General features: G+C 52.5%; 2 protein-coding genes across 14 annotated transcripts in view; one reads left to right on the forward strand and one right to left on the reverse strand.

Moving 5' to 3' along the window:
- Window positions 1-171: 171 nt before the first annotated feature.
- Window positions 172-9,659, reverse strand: CKMT1A (creatine kinase, mitochondrial 1A). 2 transcript variants are annotated; one of them, XM_077317792.1, is made up of 9 exons: window positions 9,497-9,659; window positions 2,484-2,682; window positions 2,310-2,405; window positions 1,577-1,798; window positions 1,308-1,393; window positions 1,052-1,175; window positions 823-957; window positions 580-705; window positions 172-380 (listed from the first exon to the last, which is right to left on the reverse strand). In XM_077317792.1, exons 2-9 carry the CDS (start codon window positions 2,643-2,645, stop codon window positions 264-266), a joined length of 1,068 nt encoding a protein of 355 aa, XP_077173907.1. In that variant the 5' UTR covers window positions 2,646-2,682; window positions 9,497-9,659; the 3' UTR covers window positions 172-263. The 2 variants fall into 2 exon arrangements, with proteins under 2 accessions (XP_077173907.1, XP_077173906.1); XM_077317791.1 differs by lacking the exon at window positions 9,497-9,659 and adding an exon at window positions 5,609-5,870.
- Window positions 9,660-9,862: 203 nt separating this feature from the next.
- The window catches only part of PPIP5K1 (diphosphoinositol pentakisphosphate kinase 1), a 34,184-nt gene continuing 16,403 nt past the window's right edge, over window positions 9,863-27,643 (forward strand). For 3 of the 12 annotated variants that reach the window (XM_077317769.1, XM_077317770.1, XM_077317771.1), the window contains exons 1-17: window positions 9,863-10,364; window positions 10,465-10,660; window positions 10,757-10,847; window positions 12,912-12,997; window positions 13,566-13,720; window positions 16,220-16,321; window positions 17,130-17,291; window positions 17,693-17,814; window positions 18,165-18,266; window positions 22,884-22,970; window positions 23,230-23,305; window positions 23,591-23,700; window positions 24,013-24,098; window positions 24,443-24,571; window positions 26,019-26,140; window positions 26,444-26,626; window positions 27,422-27,563. In XM_077317769.1, coding sequence (XP_077173884.1) covers window positions 10,200-10,364; window positions 10,465-10,660; window positions 10,757-10,847; window positions 12,912-12,997; window positions 13,566-13,720; window positions 16,220-16,321; window positions 17,130-17,291; window positions 17,693-17,814; window positions 18,165-18,266; window positions 22,884-22,970; window positions 23,230-23,305; window positions 23,591-23,700; window positions 24,013-24,098; window positions 24,443-24,571; window positions 26,019-26,140; window positions 26,444-26,626; window positions 27,422-27,563 — 2,116 coding nt within the window. In that variant the 5' untranslated portion in view covers window positions 9,863-10,199. The remainder of the gene's footprint in view (window positions 10,365-10,464; window positions 10,661-10,756; window positions 10,848-12,911; window positions 12,998-13,565; window positions 13,721-16,219; window positions 16,322-17,129; window positions 17,292-17,692; window positions 17,815-18,164; window positions 18,267-22,883; window positions 22,971-23,229; window positions 23,306-23,590; window positions 23,701-24,012; window positions 24,099-24,442; window positions 24,572-26,018; window positions 26,141-26,443; window positions 26,627-27,421; window positions 27,564-27,643) is intronic. The other 9 variants (XM_077317773.1, XM_077317777.1, XM_077317780.1 and 6 more) reach the window with 4 other exon arrangements.

Here is a 27,643-nt window from a genome sequence, read left to right on the forward strand (position 1 = left end):
CCAGCTCCCTCCTGTCTGCTCTGTGTGTGTGTGTGTGTGTGTGTGTGTGAGTGGGGCATTGGCTCTCTTTTGCCCGTGCTCTGGGTGGGGAGGGTGATGACTTGATGAGTCCTTTGCCCCACCCACAGCCTTCCCTCCCAGCAGGGTAAGAATGACTGGAGGCAGAAGATGTCACAGCAACTGGAGATTTATGGGGCTGGTGCAATGTGGGTTGCATGGTGCCCGAGATTATGCATGCTGCCCACCGCCTTCCCAGGTGAGGCTCAGGTGCGGAACTGCGCCACAGGTGAGGGGATCCGGATGTCTTGGCCCCGCTCCAGGCGTCGCTCACAGTCGATCAGGTAGTTGACACCATCAATCACCAGCTGTACCAGCTCCACCTGGCAGGGAAGGGGCCAAAGTGGTGAGGAGTGCCGGGCTAGATAGGAGCTGTTCTGAGGGGCTCCACTGCCCAGGAAGCACTGGGCAACTCCAACAGGCGACACCTCCCCCCTCAAAACATGTCCCAGCTGCAGCTGAGAATGAGTGGGTTGACCCCCCAGCCGTGCAAGGAATCGCCCCACTGTTGGCACTCAGCACCTCTGATTTCCCGAGACGATCCAGGTTGGAAATGTCAAACGTGCTCCCCGTAGCTGCTGTGTCCACGCCCCCAGTGCCACGTTTTTGCAGCCTCAGGTTCTCCAGGATCTTAGAGAAACGGTTGTCCTGCAAAGGTGGTGGGTGGAACAGTGGTCAGGGGGAGCACTTAACCTTTGGCCTGTGCCCCATGGAGGAAGGCCTTCGGTGGTAAGAGCCCAGCTGGGACCTCTGGCCAGCTCTTACCTTGCTCAACAGCGGCAGCTTGATGTGGACGCCAGCCCGGAGGCCTGTGCCTAGGTTGGAGGGGCAAGTCAGGATATAGCCCAGCCGTTCGTTCCACATGAACTCCCAGCCCCGCTCCTGGATCAGGCGCTCCACCTGCAGACAGAACAAGGACCACCAAGGGCAGGGCCAGGCTGCAGCCCTCTCTAGGTGGGAGGGTGGGCAGAGGGAGAGGGGCCCGACAGCTCACCTCCTTCAGGCCCCTGCAGAAGCGCTCAAAGACGCGCTTCATGTTGCCCCCCTTCTCCATGGAGATGATGCGGGTGTGGTCCTCCTCATTGATCCAAATCAAGAAGGTCTTTTCGTGGTTGTGCCTGTGCAGAGGGGCGGCCAGTCAGCAGGTCACGGCTCTCTGTCCAGCTCCTCTTCCCTTCCCATGCAGACTTCCTCCCCGAAAGGCCACCTGGGCAGGACCCTTCCCCCGGGGAGCATAATTCCCACCCTACCAGATGCCTCGTGCGTCAGGCCAGTCCCGGGCCATGCCTGCCGCTGTCAGCAAGGGGGAGACCGGCTTGTCGAAGAGGAAGTGGTCCTGGAAATGAAAAGTAGGCAGGCAGGCAGGTAAGGGGAGGCTGCTGCTGCAGCTCCTCCCAGCAGGGCCAGTGTCCAGGGAGACCAGAGGGAGCCAGCCAGCCCCTCTCAGTTCACAGGGCTCTCCTCTAGCTCCCTGGCATCGGGAAATGGGGGGAAGCGATCAACCAACCGGGCCACTTACATCAATCAGCTGCTGCTGCTCTTTCTCGGTCATGTCGGTCAGGCCATAATACTTGCCGGCCAAGTCCCCGGTCAGGCCGTTTAGGGCATCCGTGGCCACCCGCTCCACTTCCCTGCGCTCGGCCCGACTGCACGCCGGCGGCAAGCTGAGGCCGCGGATGCTCCGGCCTGTCCGCACCCGTGAGGACAGCACGTAGCGCTCGTCAAAGTGGCCGGCCTTGATCTGGGGGGCAGCGGCAGGGGGGAGATTACCCTTGAGCCAGACTCTTGCTGGGCGGGGGCCACAGCCCCATGCCCCAGAACATCCCCCCTGCGCCTGGCTCCTCCAGTACACGGGCCCCACGGGCCCCTCCCCATGGGCCCCAACCCGCTGCGGCCTTTGCAGGCAGGCAGGCAGGCAGGCAGGCAGGCAGGCAGGGAGGCCACCCACTCCTCCCCAGCCCATGATGATGGAGGAAGTCCAGATCTGGCTCATCTCCCTAGACAGAGGCCATCGGAAGCAGCATCTTCTGGAGCTGCGTCAGCCGCTCCAAGGGCACGTTCATTGGTCCTTGGCCTGGCGTTGGATCAGAGCTTTTAAAACATTTCAAGGATTTGGGATTGGGTTGACAAACAAACAAGGGACTGGGAATTACTGCCTGTAAAGAACTGCTGCCCGGGGGGGGGGGGGGGGGGAAGCTTCAGCTAAGTATGCCCCCATCTGGCTCCCCCTGTGGACTCCTGCAGTACTGCACCTTGCTGGCATCCAGGTCTGTGGGATGCTTCATGGTGTGTGGATTGTAGCCATTGTGCCTCTCCTCAATCACCGGGTCAAAGATGTCTGCAAACACCTGGAGTCACAACCAGGTCACAGGTTAGGGGAGGGCTGGCGTGAGGGAGGCACGGCCAGGGTTTCTCTCCCTGCTCACCTCGTAGGACTCTTCGTCTCCGGCCACCATTCCCACGGTCTTGATGAAGGGGTGGCCAGGGTTGTCTACCCCGGTCTGGATGCACTGGTCCAGGGTCCAGCCGTTGGGGGTCGCTTTGTCACAGAGCCGAGCGTAGATGGCAGGTGTCAGGTTGCTGGCCATGCAGTTGTTGTGTTTCCGTAGATCTGGATACTCAGCACTGGAGGGGGGAAGGAGCAGGTGGAAGTTAAACAGGCACAGTTCTGCCCCATCTGCCAGCCGTGCTTGCTTCTGTGGCCGGCCTCCCCTTCCTTCCAGTGGGGTTCTCCAAAAACCTGGGGAAAGCAATCTGTCTCGCACATGGGCTTACCCCTTTCTCCTTCCAAGAAGCTCCAGGTTCTTGCGCTGTTCTCCCTGTCTGCCTGATTCCCACAGGGTGCTGAGCGAGAGAGTGTGTGACTGGCCCAGGGGGGGGGGCCTCCCAGAGCCCAGTCTGGTGCTCTAACCACTAGACCCTGCTAGCCATTGTAGCTGATGCCTCCGTGAGGTCACTTTGCCTCCTTTTGATGGAAAGCTGGTGGCCATCATTGACTCCTGCAGGAGGGACTCCCATGAGTTACTCGTTGCTTGGAGGGAGAACTTTATTTCCTATGGCCTCAGTCCGCTCTAGAAAGTCCAACTCTGGGTGCCCCCAAGTCATGATGGATTAGTGGGGTGCCCAATTCAGTCTGCAATTTCTGAGGTTCCTCCTTGATTTATAAAGTGAAAACCCCCAACATCTCCACTCCTAAAGAATAAACGTATCTGTGTTGAGAAGCTTTTGGGAGTCACTGGTCACTTCTTCAGATTCCTTTGCCACAAATCTGGCTACTCTTCAAGGTGCCATTTGACCCATGGCAATATACTAGAATCAGTGTTTTAAGCTGGGACTGGCCCAGTTCCCAGGCAGTCAACTATAGAAATTAGGTATTTTTGCCATCACTTGAGCCTGCCTTGCCCCAGTCCATACCAGGGCTACAAAGGTTATCGCTTACCCCCACTCCACACAGGGCCCTTTGGTTCCCACAACCAGCTGTCCTTTCGTGCCACATGACCATTGTCCAATGCCCGTCCCCTTTGCAATGGCCAGGCACCACGACCCTCTGGGCTGCCTCCCACCAGATGCTGGCTGGCTTCCAGAGGGCAGGGTGGGAAGGTGTTCTGCATCCAGCAGGTCCAGTAGAGCCCACCTGCTCTGTCCAGGGCCAGCAGACTCCAAAATACCACCTACCAGTCAGAACGCTCTTCCCTCAATCTTTCATGGGTCACCTCCTGTTTCTGCTTTGGGGTTCTTTTGATCACTGTGGTTTCAGACTTCGTACTGCTGCATCTTCCATGGTGTAGGGTAGGACTTGGTAACTGCTGGGTCCCTTCCTGAGGCCTGCTTCCTGGTGCCAGGACTTTGCATTTATTTACTTGGGGGCTGTATGAATCTCTTGTCTGTGTGGGCCTGCCATCCTGCCAGCTTCTCTCTCTCTCCACCCCATGAGAAAGCCATGTAGACCCCTCCCAAACATTGCTTTGCTTGTGGCTCAGCCCGTTTGGTGGATAAAGGAAAGGTTCGGGGCCTGCTGAGGAGGACTGCCCAGCCCAGAGGGAGTTCAGGGCTTTAAGGAGACAGCGGACTGTAAGCGGCTTGTCTCCTGACCTCATTCCTCATTTAGAGGGGCTTTGCGCTTTCCCTGACCTGCCCAAGGGATCAGCGGGGCCACCCTGGGGAGGAGCACCAAGAGGCTAGAAAAGGGGATAGGAGCAGGAGGGGGAGGTCTACAGGGCGCAGTGCCAGGTCCTGGGTTGCAGCCTTCCTGCTGGCCCAGAGTGACGGTTGCCCTGGGAGGGGCAGTTGCTGCACAAGTACCAGATACAGGCAGGCATCTTTTGTGTACCTGGCCAAGGTGTTCTCATGGACATTAGGCAGGGGCTTGAGAAGTGCATCATGTGTGCCTGCATACCCGTAGCCCCCCAAGTTAGCTGGCTGCTCTAGGCAGAAGAGCTCCACATTCTGCCCCTTCTGGAAGGTCCCAGGAGTGACGATGGTGCTGGGGGGTGGGGAGACACTGCAGCCCAGAGGGTCCTCTGCAAAAACTGGGCTCAAGGAATGGAGGACAGGAAATCAATGGGGAAAGCCCAGGAGCTCTTGCCGGCCTCTGCTGGTTGCAGCCAGGTTTCCCAGCTACCGCGGCTCTCCCCCCCCATTGCTGCACCTTCATGGGTCAGTTTGGGGAGCCTCTTTGACCCCTTTTGAAGGAGCACAGCACCCACACAGCCAGAGGCCTCTGTCCCAAACACTGCCAGTGGGAAGCAGGGTTAAGCTTGAGTGGGAGACCTGGATTCAGTCCCCCTCCTCCCACTCAGGGAATGATCATTTCTCTCCAGGCCAGTTGGCATCCTTCCTAAACACAATGCTGGCCTTTGGGAGGCTGAGTTATTAGGGGAAAGAGAAAGGAGGGGCAGAACTCTGTGCCAATAGATAGTCCCCCCCCACACACACACAAATGAACCCAGGTGTGTTTCAGGAGAACCAGGTCTTTCCCCAGTATGCAGAGTCAAATGCCCCTGAGCCTGTGCAGAGCGCCATCCCCTCCCTTGCAACCTGAGACACCCTCCCGCCATTCCGCAGCAGTCCTTCTTCCCAGGGGACTCAGCTGCTTCTCTCTGCTCAGGCAAGGCGGCTGGCATCTCCTGGGAGTGGCCACCCACCCAGCCCATTTCCTGCTCAGGCTAATCAGCCAGTCCATGGGCCAAAGAGCGCCAGGGTGGAAGCAGGGCCTGGCGTGGCACCACTTGCCCATGGGCACAGCTGGCAGGTCTCCATTCCCTGGGCAAGGGCTGCAGCGCAGAAGGAATGGGAGGGGAGGGGCACCAGGGATGCCAGGCTAGCCTCAATTGAGGGCCATTTTGCAGGGCAGGTGATTCTGGAAAGAATGGTGCCTTGGCCACAGGGGTAGAGAGGGGTGGTCCCCACCCAGCCACCTGATTCTAGCACGTCCCCCTTGTCTCTGCTCCTGCCTGCCAGGGCTAGCTGTGCCCGGTCACCTTCGGAATGCCAGCCAGCCAGCCCAGAGACTCCCAAGGGTACCCGCGGGCGCCCGGGGGAGGAGACCTACCTGGGCGGGTAGAGGCGTCGCTGGGCCCCTGCAGCACCTACAGAGTCTCGGGAGAGTAGGAACCCCGCGGTCAGCGAGCCGGCGGCGCCCACAATGGCCAGGAGCCCGGCGGACTTGCGGGCGGCCAGGGCGCGGGCAAATGTGCTGGCCATGCTGTGCTGTGCTGCGCTGCGGAGGACGAGCGGGCGGGAGCGGAGCCTGCGAGAGCGACTGGCACAGGCGGCAGCAGCAGAAGCGGGCGGAGACGTGAGGGGAATGGCTACTGCTGGCGGGGGAGGGCAGCGTGGAGATTACGCCCGACTCAGCTCGGCCCAGCCCAAACAGCACCCGAGGGGGTTGGTCCCGAGCCAGCTGCCTGCCCTGCCGAGGCCGCCGGCTTCAGCACCAGAGAGGCGGGACAGTTCCCCAGCAGCCAGCCTGTGCAGAGGGGCCGCTGGCTTTTGGCGCCTTCCGCAGAGCAAAGCACAGCCTGCCCAAGACGCCCTTCTGGCCCCGCAGGGGCAGCGGCCAGAGGAAGCCCCCAGACAGGCTGGCAGGCTGCCGCTGGGATGGTAAGGGCTGGAGGTGGGGCTGCTGGGGGCCTGGGAGTCCCAGCCGGCCCACGGGGCACCTGGATGCCTCGGGTGGGCACAAAGGGGCCGGCTGCACACCGTAGTAAGGAGGCAGAGAGGACCGCTGTGAGGACTGGGGGCCTGAGGTGGCCAAAGGGCCCACGAGGATCAACTGCAGGCTGCTGCAGATGTGAGGGCAGCGCCTCTGCGGAGCCTTTAGCGCACTAGCTGCTGCAAGCCCCACCCTGCTGGAGCCCATGGTCTGAGCAGCACGGCAGGGACCTGGGAGGCAGTGTGGTGCAGACCTAACAAGGTGTGAAGAGGAAGCTGGCTGGTGTGAGTATGGGGGAAGAGCCGTGCTGAGGTGGGAGGAACGCTGGGAGGAATGACTAGCCCAGGACAACCTTCCAAATTCCCCAAGGTGCTCCTCTGTGCTGCATCAGAGGACCCTAAGACACCTTTGTGGGGTCAGCCAGAACATCCAGACAGGATTTCCTGGTGCTTTATGGAGCTGCAGAGCTGGAGGGGCAGAGAGATCTCAGGATCTTGCCCCTCCCCCAATCAAATCACCCACTGCACTGTTCTGAGAGATGGGAGGGGGTACATACCATGCCAATCTTTCTGTGTAGGTGAGTGTGGCTGGGGAAAGGGTTGCGGCCAGGGAAACGGTACAGGGAGAAAGAGCCAACCCCCCCCCCTCCCCAGTGCTGTGGCTCTGATCTAGTTGTCCGCTCCCTGCTGCTTCAATGCATCTGCCCCCACCCATTCAACAGGCTGCTTGGAACTTTCTGCATGCTTCTCTCCCCATCTCTTTGCCAGGGACACCCATCCCCACCACTATTTTGATGAGTTTGCTATACTTTCACCCACTTTGCAGGCAAAAAAATGGCTCCCGAAGCAGTTAGCGTAACCAAAATGTTGCACGTCATTCATGCTGGTTAGGTTTGAAATGGGACTGAAATGACTGTTGTTGCCCACCCTCACTGAGGCCAGTGTCCCATTCAAAGGCTGAATTCAAATTGGAACATGGAAGGAACTCCCTTGGGCCAGCTGGCCGGCCTACCTGCTAGCCGACCACAGAAGGCTTTCAAGCCCTGCCACTGATTCTGCTGCCCCCCCCCCCAAAAAAAATTATAAAGGCCAAAGAGAATATCCTTTAATGGCAAAACCCACAATCTCTCCCAGTGGCATTTCAGAGAAAGAACAAAGTACAGCCAGAAGGTGTGTTTTGTTTACCTGTGGGCAGGTGTGCCTACCTGATGGCGGTCACGTAGTCCGGATGATCTTTGATACCTGGTAGCAGGAGCTGCTGGCAGGCTGTCTGTCTCAAGGAGTGGCCAAGAAGCTCCATACAACAGGGGCCTGCAAGCTCCCCTCCCTCAAGCAGGACACCCAGCAACCGTGGGGTGGAAAGGAGCACCCAGCTAGCTGCCCCCTGCCTAGGAAGACCATGATGTGCCCAAGGAGACGTGTGGCACAGACAACCACCCTGAATCTTTGCCCACATGACACCCCCCCCCCAACCCTGGCCTTCCGTATCACTTTCTGCTGTTGTGGCGCCCTTGGCAGAGACCCGGCCTCGGTAGCGTGCCCAAGGGTTGAGGGCACCTTGGCAGGCAAGAGAGAGGCAGACTCTAGGGGAATGCCGAGAGTAGGAATTTCTGTTTTCCAATGGACTAAATAAACTCAGCAAGATTTGCTTACAGAAATGAAGATGCACTTGTAATGAACTTTTTATCAGTCTTTCTTTTTACTGAATACTATATTTATGTGAAGAAGAAAATGAAAACACCCTGCCTGTAGTTACCCAACCTTTGAAGCCTAGGGTCTGGGCAGCCAGGCCTGGGAAGAGCCCCTGGGCATGACTCTGGCACACACATCATGCGATTCGGCATCCAACTGGGGCCTGCCCTGGCACAAAGTGCTCCAAGGGTATCAGGCTAATTCACACTGCTGAGAACAGAACAAGGAGCTGGGACAACAGGAGACTTCAGCTGCTTTGCCACACAAAGGTGGAAGATGTCTCCAGGCACTCTGCTTTTGAGTGCTTTATTCAAAAAGCAGGCTTCAGACCAAATACCCCTGTGTACCTCTTCACATGGTAGTTTCCAGAGTCTGGGGGTGCCCCAGTTGGGGTGATACAGGGCAATCTAAACGTTATGAACACCTGAGGCTGCCCAATACAGATCCAGCCCACTGGTCTACCAAGGGCAGAAGTACCAATGCACACTGGCAGTGGCTCTCCAGGCTCTTGGGCAGAGGTCTTGCCCATCGTCTCTGACCCAAAGAGGCCAGGGGTTGCACCTGGGGCCTTCTGCATGCAAAGCCTGTCAATCAGTCAGGGATTAGAGTCCGCAGAATAAAGCTACAGGACTATATATAGACATAAAATGTGGGTCCAGTCAGGCACCTTTAAGACCAACCAAGATTTATTCAAGGCAAGGGCTTTTATGTACAAGCACACTTCCTCAGAAAATGGGCAAGAGTACAGATATAAGGAGAAAGTAAATTAGGAGCAAATTAGTACACAGTGGATGTTGTGATGCTGTTTACTAATGTGCTACTAATTTATTTTCTCCTTATATATATTATGATCTGTTTCATTTTCTGAGGAAGTGTGCATGCACATGAAAACTCACGCCTTGAATAAATCTTTGTTGGCCTTGAAGGCCTTTGTTGGCCTTGAAAAATTTAATAATAATAATAATAATAATAATAATAATAATAATAATAATAATAAAGGTCCCTGTGGACTCAAATTTTGTCGTGCTACTTCAGACCAACAGGCCACTTGCATGCACTCTTCCATTTAAAAAAGTACATGCTTTTCGAGGTCTGAAAGAAGCAGCAAAGCTATTTTTTTTATACCTCATTTCTCACTGCCTGGCTTATAAACACGCTTCCGTTTCTCTCCTCACACACACACCCTGTGAGATAAGTGGGACTGAGAGATCTGAGAGAACGGTTCTGTGAGAGAAGCTCCAAGAGAACTGTGACTGACCCAAGGTCACCCAGCTGGTTGCATGTGGAGGAGTGGGGAATGAAACCTGGTTCTCCAGATCACAGACTGCTTTAGCTGTGACATGGTCGACCATTCCTCTGATTTTCCCAGGATTTTTCAGAGGATGGGTGCAATAAAATATGTATCGATGTTCATTACAGAAGGGCAGCACATGTCCAGCGGTTTCCATCTCCTCTGTCGTCGGGGGGGCGGGGCGCACCGGACAGGCTGCCTCCGAGGAGGATACAGGGAGTTTGGTGGGCTCCCCTGCCTTTCAGCTGCGCGGCCCCACGAGACTAGAGCATGGGGCTCAGACAGCGCCTCCGGCCAGCTCACCTGTGTCCCCTGGGCTGCTGTTGCTTGCCAAGGGCCGATTCTCCCGACACGCGGCGCTCGGCTGGCCCAGGCAACCCCCAAAGCCCCTGAGCCACGAGGGATGATCCGGGCCCCGGGGCGGCCACTATTTGGATGCCTCCCCGAGGAGCCTGGCTGCGGGCGGCTCCCGCTCCCCACTGCCGGCCGTCGCCTCCCCCTCCCCCCCCTCCCCCCCGTGGGCTCAGGGCGCACGCGCAGAGGACCGCAGTTGCCGGCGCGTCCACCAGGGGCCTCCCGTCCCCGGCCCAAAAAAGCGCCGGGAGAGGGCAGCGCTGACCTTTCCTGCGTCCCGCCTCCGCCGCGCTCTCATTGGGCGGCTGCGCGCCGGGCCCCCCGTGATTGGCCGCAGCCCGGCCGTGGCGCTGTGAGGAGGTCGCCTTCGCCTGAGGGAAGCGCCGGGCGCCGGCCGAGGGGAGCGAGCGGCAGAGCGAGGGGTCGCCCGCCCGCCCCCCTTCCCGCCCGCCCCCTTCAGGAGCAGCGGCCTCGCTCTCCCGGCGCGCCATGGCCGCGGGGGCCGGGCGGAGGGGCGCCGCTTCGTGCCGCTCAGGGCCTTCTGCCGCGCCGGGGCTGGTCCCGTCCGCCGCGCGGGCCTGGCCGTGAAGGGGAAAGAGGGAAGGAAGGAAGGGGCGGGGGCGGAGCGGGATGGTTGGCCGCCCGGGCGGCGATGTCGTCGTGGGCGGCCGCCGCTGAGGGCCCGGCCGAGGCGGCGGCGGCGTCGACTCCGCGCTTCTTCGTGGGCTCCCGGGATGGCGAGGCGGAGCGCCGGGCCCTGGCCGCGCTGAGCATGGACGACATCGACTTCTTCGAGGACGACGAGGAGGCCGAGTCGGTGAGCCGGCGGGCGGGCAGGGGGGAGGGAGGCGGGAGCCTGGCCCTGGGTGGCCGCCGCCGCCGCTGCGACGCCTCTCCCTCCCTCGGTCCTCGCGCAGCCTCCGGAGCGGCAGATCGTGGTGGGCATCTGCGCCATGACCAAGAAGTCCAAGTCGAAGCCCATGACGCAGATCCTGGAGCGGCTCTGCAAGTTCGAGTACATCACGGTGCAGATCCTGGGCGAGGACGTCATCCTCAACGAGCCTGTCGAGAACTGGCCGCCCTGCGACTGCCTGGTCTCCTTCCACTCCAAAGGTCAGGCCGGGGCAGGAGAGGCCCGCCCCCTCCCCAACCCCCCGCCCCGCCCCACCCCACGGCACCTCAGCTCCCCTCCCCTGCTCTCTCTTGCAGGGTTCCCCCTGGACAAGGCCGTGGCCTACGCCAAGCTCCGCAACCCCTTCCTCATTAACGACCTGGACATGCAGTACTACATCCAGGACAGGTAAATCTAACCATGTCCCCTTCATCATTTAAACTAACAGAGCGGCAAGGGATTCAATAGGCAATGCGCTAGAACTAGGTGTTCAAAACCATCAGCGCACAACAACAGAACCAACACCCCCTCCCCCCACAACTGACAATAAGTGGGAAAGCAAGGTGGTGTATACAATAGAAATGGCAATATTCTCCTGAACTGTTCCAATAGACTGCTGCTTTATCCCCTTTTTAAGAATGCTTTCCTGAATGCTTCTGTTTTGCAAAAAAAATCAGAGTCCAGTAGCACCTTTAAGACCAACAAAGATTTATTCAAGGTGTAAGCTTTTGAGTGCAAGCACTCTTCCTTAGTCTATTGTGCTACTTCAGACCAACATGGCTACTCATTTGAATCTGTTTTGCAAACTCTGTGATGGGATGGAGGCATAGGGGACTTTCTGAAAGGCTTGCAACTGGCAGCAGTAGGATGATGACCTGCTTTGCCTTCTAGTCATCTGTATAAGCTGTGCTTTGAGCCCTTTGTACCCTGCCCCCCCACACACACCACTGTTGTTTTGAGTAAATTTGGCACATCCCTTTCCTCATTGCCATCATTCCTCCTCCTTCCAAGTGAAAGGTGCCCTTGTGCTCCCCCCTTGTGTCTGCTGTAGATCTCAAGAGCATAATTCAGACATTGCCCCAAACAAGTGGAGCCTGCTTGTACCATTCTTTTAATTACACCCTTCATTTCACCATTCTGTGCCCTCAGTTCTTCCCCCTTTACCTTCAGTTGTTTTTTAAAATATAAAAGGCTATAGTGTTTCAACACTGCTGCATTGTGATGCAAATGACTACCATACACGGTCTGGTTCCTGCCTACCTGCGGGACCGCTTGCTTGCTTATGCCCCCCTGCAGGGCCCTTTGCTCTGCGGGTATGAATTTACAGCTTGTCCCGGGCCCCCGGGACGTATGCCTGGCCTCGGCCAGGGCCTTTTCAGTCCTGGCCCCAACCTGGTGGAATGAGCTCTCGGAAGAACTCAGGGCCCTGCCGGAGTTACGAGCTTTCCGCAGGGCCTGCAAGACGGAGCTCTTCCGCCAGGCATATGGTTGAGGCTGGGGCAGAGTCCTGGGGGAGGGATTTTCCAACTGATCCCCAAATTCATCTCAGCCTCGACTCTCATTATATTAGGTTAGATCTAGTGCCCCACCCTGAACAAGGAGGGATTTCTGGAGATTATGGTCGCCATTGTGATTTTAATGGGGATTTTATTGGGGTTTTATTGTTTTAGAATTGTTTAGAATATTGTTGTATGTGTAAACTGCCGCAAGGCTAGGGCAAGTGGTGGTATATACATTGAATAATAAATAAATAAATAAATAGATAGATAGATAGATAGATAGATAGATAGATAGATAGATAGATAGATAGATAGATAGATAGATAGATAGATAGATAGATAGATAAGAAAATAAATAAATAACCATTAGAAACAGTGGAAGTGGCAGGGACTGTAGATGAACCGCTGCTGCTGCTGCCTCCAGCCTATGCTCTGCAAGGGTAGCTGTGGCACAGGAGAAGAGCCATGGCAGGGGGAGCAGAGGAGCAGGAGGCTGGACCAACTGACCGGCCACCCTCCTCCACTTCCCATGCCAACCCTGCCATGGCTCTTCTCCTATAGCACTGCTGTCCTTGCCAAGCACAGGCTGGAGCCGGTGGTGCAGGCAAGTGGCCTTTGTCCCAGGCTCTTCGCTGATTGCAGCGTGGCTTCTTGGGAGTGCACTCTCTTTGCCCCAGGAGCAGCCGTCACCTGGATGGCCCCCAACACTTTTACTGTTCCTAAATATTTCTAAAAGTCTCTTGCGTTGAAGCAGCATTGTAATATGATAACCTTTTTCTTTTATAATACCTGGGGGGGAAGGGGAGGAGGCGATTGAGGGCATAGAATGGTGAAAAGTAGGACAGAACTAAAAGGTGCATGCAAGCACCATTTAGCAAACAAAATATAAAAATAAAAAAAAATTAAAATGGGGGGAGGAGCAAAGCATCATGTGTTTTCTTCTGGCCCTATTTTTGTTTTCAACTCTGTCCAGGCGGGAGGTATACCGGATCCTGCAGGAAGAGGGAATAGACCTGCCCCGCTATGCTGTTCTCAACCGGGACCCCGATAAGCCAGATGGTGAGTGGTAGGGCTGTAGGGTGCAGAGCTCTCTTGGGCAGCAAAAGTCTCTTTCTGCCCCTCAAGACATGCAGGCTGAGGTTTGAAGCACAGCTACTGCATCTAGAAGGCAAGTGCTTTGCTCTGGGGAAACAGCATGTCATGAGTGAGCTGATTTGGCTCTTGCTGTTGTGGGTTCTGTCCCCATCCAGAGCACTGTTGAATGGTTGTGGACCTGATTTGGCTCCCTTAGAAATGCTGGAGTGTGGCTTCTGTAGGTTTTTCTGGCCAGTGACTCAGGTGGTGATGGTGATTGAAGTGGTGGCTTTTGTGGGAGCAAGTGGCTGATGCTTCCACTTCCTTTTCCTAACCCACTGAAACCACTTCTGCTGCCAGGCCTTCAGAGAGGGCTGCACAGCTGTTGGGTGTGCTGCTTTTAAGATGAGCTCATTTCACAGATCTTGCTGTGTGTGGGGGGGGGGGGTGCTGCAGAGCCCTCGCACAGTAAGGGCACAGGGGTGGGCAAAGCTGTGGGAAAGGAAGGGGGGGCTGAGGGTTTGCAAATGATGTTGCTGCCATTTGTCTGCAGAATGCAATCTTGTGGAGGGGGAGGATCATGTGGAAGTGAATGGGACTGTCTTCCCCAAGCCCTTTGTGGAAAAGCCTGTCAGTGCCGAAGACCACAATGTCTACATTTACTATCCCACCTCAGCAGGAGGGGGCAGCCAGCGCCTTTTCCGCAAGGTAAGCAGAGTGAGGAGGAAGAAATGAGGAACAGGCCTGGCCTCTGTTGGTTTTGGTGCCTGGCTAAGCTGGCTGCACTGAATCCACTATGGTTTTTAGGAACCTGAGACATTTGAAAAGCAATGCATAGCAGGGCTACAGCAACTGTCTCAGTTCCTTGTTATTTTCTGGGCATAATTCAAGGCTTGTTTCAAATCTGCAGTTTTGTGACTTGGTCTCCCATACCTTATGGAGTGTGTTTGCAGGTGTGTTGTTCCACATGTTCCTCTGCCAGCTTTGATCCTCCTCTGGATTGTCCTTTCTCTTTGCTGATTTCTGGGGGTCCTGCAGGGTGAGATTCTTGACTGCTGTGCTGCTACTATTAAACTTCCTTCCCTGCTAATTTAGCAGAATATAAACTAACTGGCAACAGAGGGTTTAAGGATCTGCTACAGTTCTTTTCTCTGTTTGTCTGTCTATATCCCATCACTCTCATTAGCAGTGGCTTATGGTGGGTAACATTCATTCCCAGAATAAAATCACATTAAAACAGTTAAAACCCCATTGAATCACCCTAGACGGCAACAAACCCTCCCCTCTAAAGAGACGCCTTAAAAAGTGCTTTGGGGAAAACACAGGGTAGTCAAATGGATTGGCTGGCTCCGAGAGGAGCCCAGAACTTCCTTCTCTGATCTCAACCAAATACCTGGCAGAAGAGCACCATCTTGCAGGCCCTGCAGAACTGTGCTAGTTCTTTCAGGGCCCTCAGCTCTCTCAGGAGCTCGTTCCATCAGGCCAGGGCCAGGACTGAAAAGGGCCTAGCCCTGGTCGAAGCCAGGCAAACCTCCCGTGGGCCAGGGACCTCCAACAGATTTTCACCTGCAGAGCACAGTGTTCTTTGGGGGGCATAAGGAGACAGGCAGTCCTGCAGATATGTGGGGCCCAGGCTGTGGATGGCCTTAAAGGTTAACAGCAGTGCCTTGAACCTGATCTGGGCTGTAACCAGCAACCAAAGCAGCTGCCTCCACACACAGGCTGGATATGGGTCCTCCAAGCTGTTCCTGTGAGGATCCTAGCAGCTGCATTCTGCACCAGCTACAATTTCCGGGTCAGGAACAGGGTAGGCCATGTTGAGCGAGTTACAGAAGTGCAATCTGGAGGTGACTGGTGCATGGATGACTATAGCCAAGCAATCCAATGACAGGGAGGGTGCTAGTAGCCTCGCTTGGCACAGGTGGAAAATCACTGTGCAAGCTGCTCCCGTGATCTTGGGCCTCCAATGATAAGGAGGCATCGAAGATCACCCCCAAATTTCTGGCGAGGACAAGATGTTAAGCTGTTAACCCCAGCCAGTTGGGGTAAATGCACCTCCTGATCTATTATCTTCTGAAGTTTCCTCCAAGAATGTTAGAAGCTGGTCTGCGGCGGCATTTTCAGACACCTTGCCCAGAAACGCTAAATGTGAGACTGGGCGGTAGTTGGCCAGGTCCCACGGATCCAGTGATGATTTCTTCAGTAGAGGATGGACCACTGCCCCTTTCAGTGCCTCTAGGAACTTCCCAGTTGATAGGGAGAGGTTGACAATATCACCCAGAGGGCCGGTCATTTCTCTTGAGCAGCCAGGATGGACTAGGATTAAGGGGGCAAGTGGTCGTTCTCACCAACCCTCGCAATTTGTCCACTTTGGTAAGAAGAAGAAGAAGAGTTGGTTCTTATATGCCGCTTTTCCCTACCCGAAGGAGGCTCAAAGCGGCTTACAGTCGCCTTCCCATTCCTCTCCCCACAACAGACACCCTGTGGGGTGGGTGAGGCTGAGAGAGCCCTGATATCACTGCCCGGTCAGAACAGTTTTATCAGTGCCGTGGCGAGCCCAAGGTCACCCAGCTGGCTGCATGTGGGGGAGTGCAGAATCGAACCCGGCATGCCATATTAGAAGTCCGCACTCCTAACCACTACACCAAACTGGCTCTCTAACAGAGCTGCCTGAATCTATCCAACGTATTCCCCTGTGATGGTCAAGGAGCCTCCCCTTTCTGTATTAACCACAGTAGGAACGTAACGGCTGAATGACAATACTTTAGGTTTGCCACTTTCACTGCCATCTCATATACCTTCATAAGATGTTCTTTACGCTATGTTGTGAGTCTTCCTCCACACCCACTCTAGCTGTCCCATTGCCTTCTTCTCCACAGCTCTGCCGTACACCATAACCTCCCCACCCCAATTCAATGCGTTTCTGCCCTTAATATTGCTATCCAGTGGTGGATCGCGGCAGTGTATTCTTAGTGGATCTCTTGCTTTACTCTTGTGGAAATGCTATACCTGTTCAGAGGGCATTGCAGCATGCAGCACTCTGGCTCTAGGGCACTAGTAGTTACCCTTGGGGTGGGAAGAGGCACCAGAAGTCTGGCTGGGACTATGTGAAGTTGGCATAGATCAGGCCAGCTGGGTTGTGCTGGCAGTTCAGCCTCTGCTTCTGCGTGTCTTGTACTCCCTTGCAGAGGTCTCTCCCTTTTTCAGATTGGGAGCCGGAGCAGCGTGTACTCCCCAGAGAGCAGCGTACGGAAAACAGGATCTTACATCTATGAGGAATTTATGCCCACAGATGGTACAGATGTCAAGGTAGGGAAGGTGCTGCTGGAGGACCCAAGGACATTTGTCCTGCCTTCTGGGGGGGGGGGGGGCGCAAAGACCACCAGAAAAAAAGGGGCCATTGCAATAGTCCATTTACCATAGTTAAGTCAAAACTCTGTAGCCAGCAGGTAACTCCACTTATAAGTACCTGTTTTAAACAATGTTCAAAACGTGAGTTTTGGACATGGTTTTGCTTCTTGCATTTTGGGCATACACTTCATCTGTCACAGGAATGTGAGTGTCATGCTTTCTACGGAGATGTGACAGAGCTTTTTGTACTTGCCTTAGCTACAATTGAGTAGATTGAAAATCTAGATATTAGTATTTAAGGGGATTGTCTGCATATCCGTTATATCTACTTGTTTACATATTTTATATTATTATATATATGCTTCCTGTGTGTAACTCTGCCATATGATAAATAATAATAACAAACTCCTGGAGAGAAACTGAGGGGGTCATGCTTCATGTCCCCAGATCCCCATTGTATCGCAAGGATAGGTATATCAGAGTAGAGCAGTGTAGCCCTAAAGTTATCATTCTAGCCCTTTAAAATGGTGATGTAGGATGGGACTTTAAGGCATCTGTGCTTTTAAATTTTATGAGTATGTCAAATATTACAATTCCGTATGATGTTGTTTAAAGCCATCAATAAGCTAGATTTGTTACCCAAGTAAATATTATGTATTACTATTCTCTGTCCTCACCCTCCCTTGTGGCTTCAAAATTTGAGGCTTTTGTGTCTTTAGTGGTAGAGTAGCAATGAGTGTGTCAGTTCTTGGGGTCTATCGCTCAGGTGTACACCGTCGGCCCTGATTATGCCCATGCAGAAGCCCGGAAATCACCTGCTCTGGATGGGAAGGTTGAGCGGGACAGTGAAGGGAAAGAGATCCGCTATCCTGTCATGCTCTCAGCCATGGAGAAGCTAGTGGCCAGGAAAGTGTGCCTGGCCTTCAAGGTAGGTGGCTGTCTAGCTCCCCAAGGTGCCCTGTTAGACTGCTCCTATGAGGATCAGAACAGACTACACAGCCCTTGGAAAGTGTGAGAGAATCTGCCAGCAGCCCAGATATCCCACCAAGCTGTACCTGTTGCCAGGATAAATGGCAGCGTTTTCTGAGCACCAGTGCCTTGCTCTAATAGCTCCTGCAGCCCTTTCCCTAAAGGAGGTGGTCATGGAAAGCTTACAGAGGGATTTCTACCCTCTAAGTTTTGAGTCTGCACTGCAAGCTTAAGGCATTACAGGGTTATGAGAATGTGAAGGAGCCCCAGGTCTGCTGCTGAGCTGGCCTTCTTGCCCCTAAACCTCCTTGGTACATTGTCTGCTTTTAATAGCTTTGTGCCCGGTTTTGTCCTCTGCAGCAGACTGTGTGTGGTTTTGACCTTCTGCGAGCCAATGGCCACTCCTTTGTTTGTGATGTTAATGGCTTCAGCTTTGTGAAGAACTCCATGAAGTATTACGATGACTGCGCCAAAATCCTTGGGTGTGTGTTGGTTCCATCCCTTTCACTGAGCCAGAAGGTGGTCATCTTGGGGGTGGAAGAGCTGCAGGAAAATAGGGGGCTAGAGCAGCAGAAGGCTTTGCTCTCTGTGCTGGCTGTGGGCCTTTGAGGTATGAGTGTCTGGCTGGTTACTGCCGGTGAAGAAGAGGGGGGTTGGCCTAATAGAACCCTTGATCTGCTCAAGCGCAGCTGCTCTTCTGTTCTCACTGGTCACGAGCAGATCTACTTTAGCCAGGTTAATTGGTGATGAAGCCACAGTAGCCCCCACAGGGAGGGCAGACCGGGGTGAGAGGGGGGCTCCGGCAAGCTATTGCTTCTCTTTTTTCTCACAGAAACATCATCATGCGTGAACTGGCTCCCCAGTTCCAGATCCCCTGGTCCATCCCCACAGAGGCAGAGGACATCCCCATTGTGCCCACAACTTCAGGGACTATGTAAGTGTCAAGGTCACAAGAGCCAGTGAAGCAGGTTGCTTTATGAAAAAAGAGGACCCTAAATTAAGGTGACCAGATTGTCCCACTTTTGGAGGGACATCTGGGGGCACCTGGCAAATTCTACTTATTTTGAAATTTAAAAATATATATCACAATACTATTTTTGTGTTCTATGCATTCTATGAAACTTTTTGTTGCTCCATATAGACCACATTTTTAATCAAGACCCCCCCCCCCCCAGTCAATGGTGTCTCGCTTTACCAAAGTTAAAATCTGGTCAACTTACCCTAAATAGATACCAGTTTGGTGTAGGCATTAGGCTTCTTATCTGTTGAGTCAGGTTTGATTTCCCACTCCTTTACATGCAGCCAGCTGAGTGACCTTGGGCTCGTCACAGAAACTCCAGATTTATATTGGGGTTTGTGCTCAGTTTAGGGTTAGGGTTACGGGTAGGGATAGGTTTAGGGTTAGCAAAAGTATGGGTCAATGAGTGGACTTTTTAATTTTCCTGGATGTTTTAGGCCTGGGGTTTGTTCTCACCTTAGGGTTAGGGTTAGCTAAGATAAGGGTCAGGGAGCGGATTTTTTAATTCTCCTGGATGTTTTCGGGCTGAGTAAATCGTTGTGACATAGATAGGAATGGCCAGGGCATGTTTCAAGATTTCTTGCCATTGTAATACAGGTAAACATGCAAAAAATAAACAGATTTACATTGGAGTTTGTGCTCACCTTAGGGTTAGGGTTAGCTGTTGAGTTTCAAGCCAACTTTTGCACTCTCCTCCTTCACCCGCATCAACAGACTCTTTAGTTCCTCTTCACTTTCTGCCATTAGAGTGGTATCATCTGCATATCTGAGGTTGTTGATATTTCTCCCTGCAATCTTGATCCCAATTTGTGACTAATCCCGCTTTTCTCATGATGTTCTCCGCATACAAGTTAAATAGGTAAGGCGACAGTATACAGCCTTGCCGAACTCCTTTCTCAATTTTGAACCAATCAGTGATTATGTTCAGTTCTCCCTGTTGCTTCTTGACCTGCATATGTTTCTCAAGAGACGAATAAGATGCTATGGTATTCCCACCTCTTTAAGAACTTGCCACAATTTGTTGTGCTCCACACAATCAAAGGCTTTAGCATAGTCAATGAAGCAAAAGTAGACATTCTTCTGGAACTCCCTAGCTTTCTCCATGATCCAGCGTATGTTGGCAATTTGATCTCTAGTTCCTCTGCCTCTTCGATATCCCGCCTGTACTTCTGGAAGTTCTCGGTCCACATATTGCTGGAGCCTAGCTTGTAGGATTTTGAGCATAACTTTGATAGCATGAGAAATGAGTGCAATGGTGCGGTAGTTGGAACATTCTTTGGCATTGCCCTTCTTTGGGATTGGAATGTAAACTGACCTTTTCCAATCCTGTGGCCATTGTTGAGTTTTCCAAATTTGCTGGCATATTGAGTAGTCAGATGTGAGAGTTCACTTAGGATGTTATCGGAGGTTCTGCAATTGGCTTCAGCCTGGCCGTCTTAACAGCCAAGCAGTTGAGTCATCTCCCTCTTTTCTTTCTTCTTCACACTGAGTCTTGATGATACAATTTTCCAGTGGAGCAAATCGGTTTGAGGTTGAGGCAGCATATTTTGAGATACCACTTGCCATAATAAAATCGTCTATCTTTGTCTGCTTGCTGGCAGGGGGTGGGGTAATATCGCCATCACCTTCACGCACCCTCTTACTCACCCTTTTACCACCTCCCATTGCAAAAGTCCTAAAGCTCACAAGTGCTTAAAGCTCACAAGTGAGAGGCTGTTATTGTCACAAATAGGCAATGAAAGGAACAGTCAGGAGGACAGGATATTCAAATAAACAAATGATGTTCAGGGGAGAAGAGAGACATAAAAGCTCGCTGCAATCCCGTCCACTGAGCTTATTAGTGTTAAGGCGTGTTGAAGCAAAACAAACTAAATACAGCAGACAAGGAAGAATTCCAGACAGGAAAAAAATGAAACAAGAGTTGCTAACTATAGATAATTGGCTTCTTATCTTCAGTATAGTTAACTCCCCCGGTGAGCTCCAAGGTAAAGACTCTCTTAGTTGGCGGCACTCTGTTCTCGAAACACAGCAGAATTTAAGTATAAATGAGTCCTACCAGGTGTTTAGAGTTCCAAGCTCGGATGTAAAGACACAGGGTAAATCAGGTGGCACCGACGATAAAACAAGCAACTCAAACAAGCTCCAGGAGTTAATTAGAAAAGAAAATGCGTAGGAGAGCCTCTAGAAACGCTGCTACTGCTCCGTCGCCATCTTGTCGAAACTGGCATATTGAGTATAAATATACAATACATGTATACATGTAAATATACAATACATGCAATACATGTAAATACACAAAAAATACACAGATTTATATTGGGGTTTGTGCTCACCTTAGGGTTAGGGTTAGGGTTAGCTAAAGCATGGGTCAATTAGTGGACTTTTTAATTTTCCTGGATGTTTTTGGGCTGGGTAAATCGTTGTGACATAGATAGGAATGGCCAGGGAATGTTTCGAGATTTCTTGCCATTGTAATACATGTAAATATACAAAAAATATACAGATTTATATTGGGGTTTGTGCTCAACTCAGCTAAAAAAATCCAGTAAAAATCCAAGGTGTGTTTTTCAGCCATGAAAAGAAGTCTCCAAAACAGAATAAAAATGTCATTGAAATGGGTGGGCACTATAAGTGGCATGCTTGGAAATTGTGCTCATCACTGTACCTCGGACTTGTGCAGACCATGTCTACTTTTTACATTTTTGTTTTTTAAACCTCCGCAAGTTTTTAATGCTGAAAGGCTGATCCCTGTAAAGGCACCACACCTGAAGAGCAGTGAAGGGGATTGGCAGCAAGAAAGGTGCCTCCAACCCAGTAGTCAAAACATTTGAACGTGTGATAGATTAATTCCTGCACCAGGTCTTGCGAGTACAGCAGGAGATAAAACAACTAGGTGGAACCTAAACATAGTTGCAGATGAGTATCAAAGCTTTTGGGATTTCATGCTTGGTCAGCAGTGCCTTCTAGGTCTTTCGGTGTGGATTTGCCAGCTAGGGTCAAGGGAAGGCAGCCCTGCAAAGCCTGCCTGGTTGGGAAACGGATCAGGAGTTCCCTTTGAAGGACAGGAGGCGGTTAGGTACAGTTGGGAAACACAGCATCAATTCCTGCATTTCAGGAGTATTTGGGGTTTATTCCCAGGATCTGAGACTCAAGAATAGCAAGCAGAGAGATCCACATCACATGTAGGCTTCTGGACTGCTGCACTGATGCTCTTAATTTGTAAGGCCTTTGGCACTTCAGCCACTCACCCTCCTGCTCGCCAGTATCAGAGAAAGTTCAACGAGTGTCTATGAGGCTCAGGCACGAAGGCTTGTCGAGCCTTTTCCAAGTTGCATCTTGCAAAGCTGTTGGTTGTACTCCGTCTTCCACGGTTTTTCACTCTCAGCTGAGTCAGTCACTTGCAAAGGCCCGATTTTCTCCCCAGATAAGTTCTTACAACTAAAACTCCTGTAGGGGACACCTAGTGCACTTGGAAATTGCACGTGGGAACAAGGCTTTTGTTGACCATTTAGCAGTCACAGCTGCTATCTTGCACCTGCACAGGTAGCCTAGCCTAACCTATTCTTGTTGTTTGACCAGTGTTGACATGAACAATTTCTCAGCCTAGGAACAGAACCAAGCACTTGAAAAAGAAGAAGAAGAGTTGGTTCTTATATGCCGCTTTTCCCTACCCGAAGGAGGCTCAAAGCGGCTTACAGTCACCTTCCCATTCCTCTCCCCACAACAGACACCCTGTGGGGTAGGTGAGGCTGAGAGAGCCCTGAGATTACTGAAGAAGAAGGAGAGTTGGTTCTTAGATGCCGCTTTTCCCTACCCGAAGGAGGCTCAAAGCGGCTTACAGTCAGTCGCCTTCCCTCTCCTCTCCCCACAACAGACACCCTGTGGGGTGGGTGAGGTTGAGAGAGCCCTGATATCTCTGCTCGGTCAGAACAGTTTTATCAGTGCCGTGGCGAGCCCAAGGTCACCCAGCTGGTTGCATGTGGGGGAGTGCAGAATCGAACCTGGCATGCCAGGTTAGAAGTCCGCACTCCTAACCACTACACCAAACTGGCTCTCTATCCATCTTGTTCAGATATAGGGACTTTACTGTACCGGGCTACGGGTGGGTTGGAGACTGCATGGAAACGGGGATGGCTGCAGGGCTTTTCTGGCCTCTTGGGACACTAGAGAAACAGGGCTTGCATGTCCATTCCTTCCCAGTCACACATTGAAGGCTGGGCACGTGGGTCTTTTGCTGATAACTCCGTGCAGTGTTGCCAGGGCTGCTGGAGTTCCTCTTATCATTGTGTGCCTTTAGAGTACCATTTTGTGACATTTTTACTTGTGTGTGTCTTTGTTCTGCACTATCACAATCAGAAGTTTGACTAGTGAGCTGTAGCAGCCCCTTAGCAGAAAAGGTGCTCTTCTGGTTGGGAAGGAGCTTTGTCCTTCACTGGCAATTGACAATTGATGGAGAAATGGACAGGCTCTCCTGGCCTCTCCTCAAGTGGTAGGGGAGGATCTGAGGCAAACCCCCTCCTGTCTTTCCCACAGGATGGAGCTGCGTTGTGTGATTGCAGTAATACGGCATGGTGATCGCACACCCAAGCAGAAGATGAAGATGGAGGTGAAACACTCCAGGTAATGAGTTATTGTGGGGCAGGGTGAGGGCTTCTTTGGAGTGCTTTTGGATCACTTATGTGGGAAGAGCTGTCTCTTAATTTACAAGACACTTTGGGCCCATGGAATACATCCTGTGCCTTCCTGACCCTCTGGCTGCTTAGGCTGTAGCTCGAGGGACATAAAAGAAGTGAGCCTGGCTTGAAAGACAAATAAATTTTGGCCAGTGTGGGAAGGAGACCTTTAGCCCACCACTGACCTTGCTGCTGCCATCCATCAGGTTCTTTGCATTGTTTGAGAAATATGAGGGCTACAAGACGGGGAAGCTGAAGCTGAAGAAGCCAGAACAGCTGCAGGTGAGGAGAGCTGCAGCTGCAGGTTTGGAGGCCATGGAGACTTTGGCCGTGGGGCATGTGTCTGGGTGGGCTATGGGAGGACAAGAGAGCCGTCTTTGTCACTTAGGATGAAAATAGCTCCAGAAGGTGATTAGCATGTGTTGTCTTTGGATGGTGTTGCAGCCACTGGCCCAAATGTTTTGGGGCACAGGCCTCTGCTGGGTGGCTTCACTGGCCAGTGGAGCTAAGGGGACTGGGTGTTGGTGTGTGCCAAGGCATCTGCCGCCTGCTGGTCTTTATCCCCAGGAGGTGCTGGATATCACCCGCATGCTGGTGCTGGAGCAGGGATCTCATGAGGACTCTGAAGCTGAGGAGCAGAAATCCAAACTGGAGCAGCTTAAAACTGTTCTGGAGATGTAAGAAAAGGCGTTGGGCGGGGTGGCCCCCCTTCTCCAGGCTGGCAGCCACATTGTTTTGGCAGGACCTCTGCACCATTGGACAAGTTCCCAGCTCGGGACATTCTTTGCCTTGGTTCCTTTGGCAGCCCCCTCCCTCTTGTGCCATTGTCTAAGAACTCAGCAGTCTGGCCTGGGCTTCCATTTGGCACAGAGCATTGTGTGGCTTGGCTGGCAGTGCTGGTGTCCAGCCTGAGGAGACTGGCTCTTGCCTGCCCTGCAGAGAGAAGTAGTCCTCGGGTGCCATCATCAGCTTCTCTTTCCTCACGGTAGGTATGGACACTTTTCTGGTATTAATCGCAAAGTGCAGCTGACCTACCTTCCTTATGGGCACCCCAAAGCTTCCAGTGAAGATGAAGGCAAGTGGCTGCCTGCTGGGTTGGAGGGGGACCCTCGGGAACAGGATATCAGGGGGAGGCTTTCATGCTGTCACAGAAGGGGAGAGCTATGAAAGTCATGCCCCACGGGCAGGAGGCCAGCAGTGGGCTCATCTCTGTGTCCATGAAGGCTTAGGGAAAAGTGCTGTATAGATGTAGAATTCCTGCTAATCAGTGGGTTCCGCAACCCAATTTTTAGCCTGTAAAAATCTTCCCTCCTTCCCCTCCCACCTTGGTTCAGTAGTTGCTCCTCACTGTGGCTTGGTGGATATGGAAGAATGAGATGAATGTGACGAGCTGGGTTAATTCCGCCTCTTGAACTTTAGATGCCCGCAAGGCAGCCTCTCCATCTCTGCTCCTGGTGCTGAAGTGGGGGGGTGAGCTCACCCCTGCAGGGAGAGTCCAAGCAGAAGAACTGGGTCGCGCCTTTCGCTGCATGTACCCTGGAGGTCAAGGTGAGACCTTAGACTGCCTCTGGGATGTGGCTATACACAAGCAAAAACAAAACACAATGCAAGGCTACATACAGTTAATGAAAGTGTAATGCACATATGCTTCACAAATTCAATGCGAACAATTTACAATCTACCAGCCTTTCTCAACCTTTTTACTGTTGAGAAACTCCTGAAACATTCTTCAGCCTTCGAGAAACCCCAGAAGTAGCGCAATCATGTAGAATATGGATGGGAAGCATAGCTGTGCCCATGCCCACCCAAGGCCCCTTCCCTTCCCACTCCCTCCATGCCCATCATTGGCCACGGGAAGGTGGATTGACATGATCATATAAGGTCACATTACCTGATAAATATAACAAATTTAAAAATATGTATAAAAATTTACTCCCACCCCTTCAAGAAACCCAAAGTTTTAATGAAACCCTGGTCTATACATAATTGACAGTAATAACTGCCAACAATATTTAATTTTGCAATTTTTTGGGATGAATTAAAGTCCTTATGGAGATGCAACAAGCAACTTTGAATAAGCTGTGGGGTGTAAATTTATCCGAGCAGGTGCAGGTGCTGCATAAAGGGCAGGCTCAGGGTTTGTTTTCCCCCTGTGCCAGAGGCTTCTTCATGCATAGTGCAGCAGCTGAAGCTTGATATTTATGTGTGGTCTGCCAAAATACAGTGTATCACAAAGCAAGACCCCAAATCAACTATCCATCCCAAATCCATTGTGAAGCTGTTGACGTCAACTGCAGAAGAAAGACAGGGTGTACGCAGTAGGGGTTTCTCAATTCCCACTTGAGCACTTCTCATTCTTCAGCGGGCTGGACACCACGAGGCGAGACAGTGCTGAAAATTGTGTTCTCTGCTGCAGTGTTCAATCCGATGGGGCCGGGATTCTCCAGGACAGATGGGCAACTACTGGGGGGGATGACTTATTTACATCACCTCTTTTTTGGGTGTCATGGTGCACTTTTGCAGGAATGTACCTTGAGAAGCATCTCTGTTCTAAACTCTTGTTTCTCATGACAGCCACCTCCCCCCATATGCACTGATACTGCCTCATTGCAATGGATTTTAATGCACTGGCATAAATTGACATTGCTCTCATTATATTTGGGTTCTGCTGGTGCAGGGGATTTTAGAAGTGACCCCATTTTTTCCCAGCAGATAACACTGGGGGATGGAATTGCTCTGTTGTGTTACTGAGAGTGAGAACTGGTAGACACGGTTGGACAGGAATATTGATTATGAGGTGGTACAGTGAAACAAAACCTTGGAGGGGTGCAGAAAGTGGACTCTGTGGTGCATTGACCTGCCTCCCCCCCCCCCCCGAGGTGTCCCTGTTTGGGTGGAAGTGGGGAGGGAGGGTGGGAAGAGGGGGCTGATTCCCTCCCTCCCCCTGGATTCCAGCCAGCAGCTGGCTGAGCTGGAGCTCTTCTCTCCCATCCAGGGGACTATGCTGGCTTTCCTGGGTGTGGCCTGCTTCGGCTGCACAGCACCTACCGCCATGATCTCAAGATCTATGCCTCTGATGAGGGACGAGTCCAGATGACAGCGGCAGCCTTTGCCAAGGTGCTTGCCTGCTTCTCTCTGGGGGTGTTGTGGTGGCTGACGGCCAAGGACGGTGGGGGAACTGTGGAGCAACTGGTGCCCAGAGAATGGGAGGCCACAGGCTTCTGTTTTTGCCTTCTGCCTGAGGCTGCTTGAAAGCATGCTTAGGTGGGGAGTGGGGGAGGAGTGTCTGCGTGCTGTCCCCTATTCACGTAGGAGGAACTTTATCCTGCTTTGTCCCATCAGAACGGTGTATCTTGAACTCTTGGCCCATAATTGATGTTGCTGATGCTCACATGCTCTTCCTGGCTTTGCACTCTGCAGGGCCTGCTGGCTCTGGAGGGGGAGCTGACACCCATTCTGGTGCAAATGGTGAAGAGCGCCAACATGAATGGTCTTCTAGACAGCGACAGTGACTCTCTCAGCAGCTGCCAGCACAGGGTGAAGGCCCGACTTCGAGAGATCATGCAGAAGGATGCAAAGTTCAGCGAGGAGGACTATGAGAAGGTAAGGGCACTCAGGAGAGGGCCACCCAGTTGCTTGGTCTCATTCCAGCACTGCTCATGGCTGTTCCTCTGGAGCATAGCGTGTCATGCTGCAAAGAAGGTGCTTGTGTTTTCAGTACCCCTTTGTGTTGTTAATGGTTTTGCATTATAATGGGATTGTGGTAATTAAAAAAAAAGATTTCAGACTTGGGTGTGCTCAAATGCGACAAAGTGGTGCTGGAAAGTGATTAGGAATTATCGCCACGTGATGATGATTGGCAAGTTTTTAAAAAGTGGGAAGTTTTCACTTTCTGTCCCTCGGCTATTGTGTGCAGACACAAATCTGGGGGCAAACAGAGGGAAGTAGGACAAGGGCTCACCCATGTGGATGTGGAAAAAGATTGGGAGAGCCATCCTGAGGGAAAAAAACAGAGGATAGTGTGCCATCAAGGCTGGATGAGTCCTCCATGCAGAAGCTGTCCAAGAGGATGATGAACCATTAACAAGTAATTTGGCTGTGATCCATGTAACATTAATAGGATCCATACTCTGTTTTAACAACTTGTCAACAAGAATATCATGTGGAGCCTTATCAAAATATCCACAGCATTCCCCAATGGCTAAGAAAGGTTTCTGGGTTTGCCCTGAGTGTGTCAGCATGAAAGAATATCCACATAATGATTTTTTGGACATGGGGAAAAAAAGCCTTGCCTTGCAAGAGGGGACGGAGCTGACAACAGTGGCTGACAACAGCTTGACTCAGCGTTGTGAGACCCAGAGGCATGGATTAACCCTGGGCTGCATCATCTGCTTTCAGCTGGCGCCAACTGGCAGTGCCTCGCTCATCAAGTCCATGGACATCATCCAGAACCCGATGGAGGTCTGTAACCAAGTCTTTATCCTGATTGAGAATCTTACCTGCCAGATCCAGAAACACTTGGAGGACCCTAAGTTTGCAGGTGGGGAGAAGAGCAGCTGGGAGTGTGCATGCACACTAAGGGCCTTCCTCATCTGGATTCCTTGCGGGGGTGCTGTTTTT

This window comes from Paroedura picta, chromosome 18, assembly GCF_049243985.1.
Source record: "Paroedura picta isolate Pp20150507F chromosome 18, Ppicta_v3.0, whole genome shotgun sequence".
Classification (NCBI taxonomy): Eukaryota; Metazoa; Chordata; class Lepidosauria; order Squamata; family Gekkonidae; genus Paroedura; species Paroedura picta.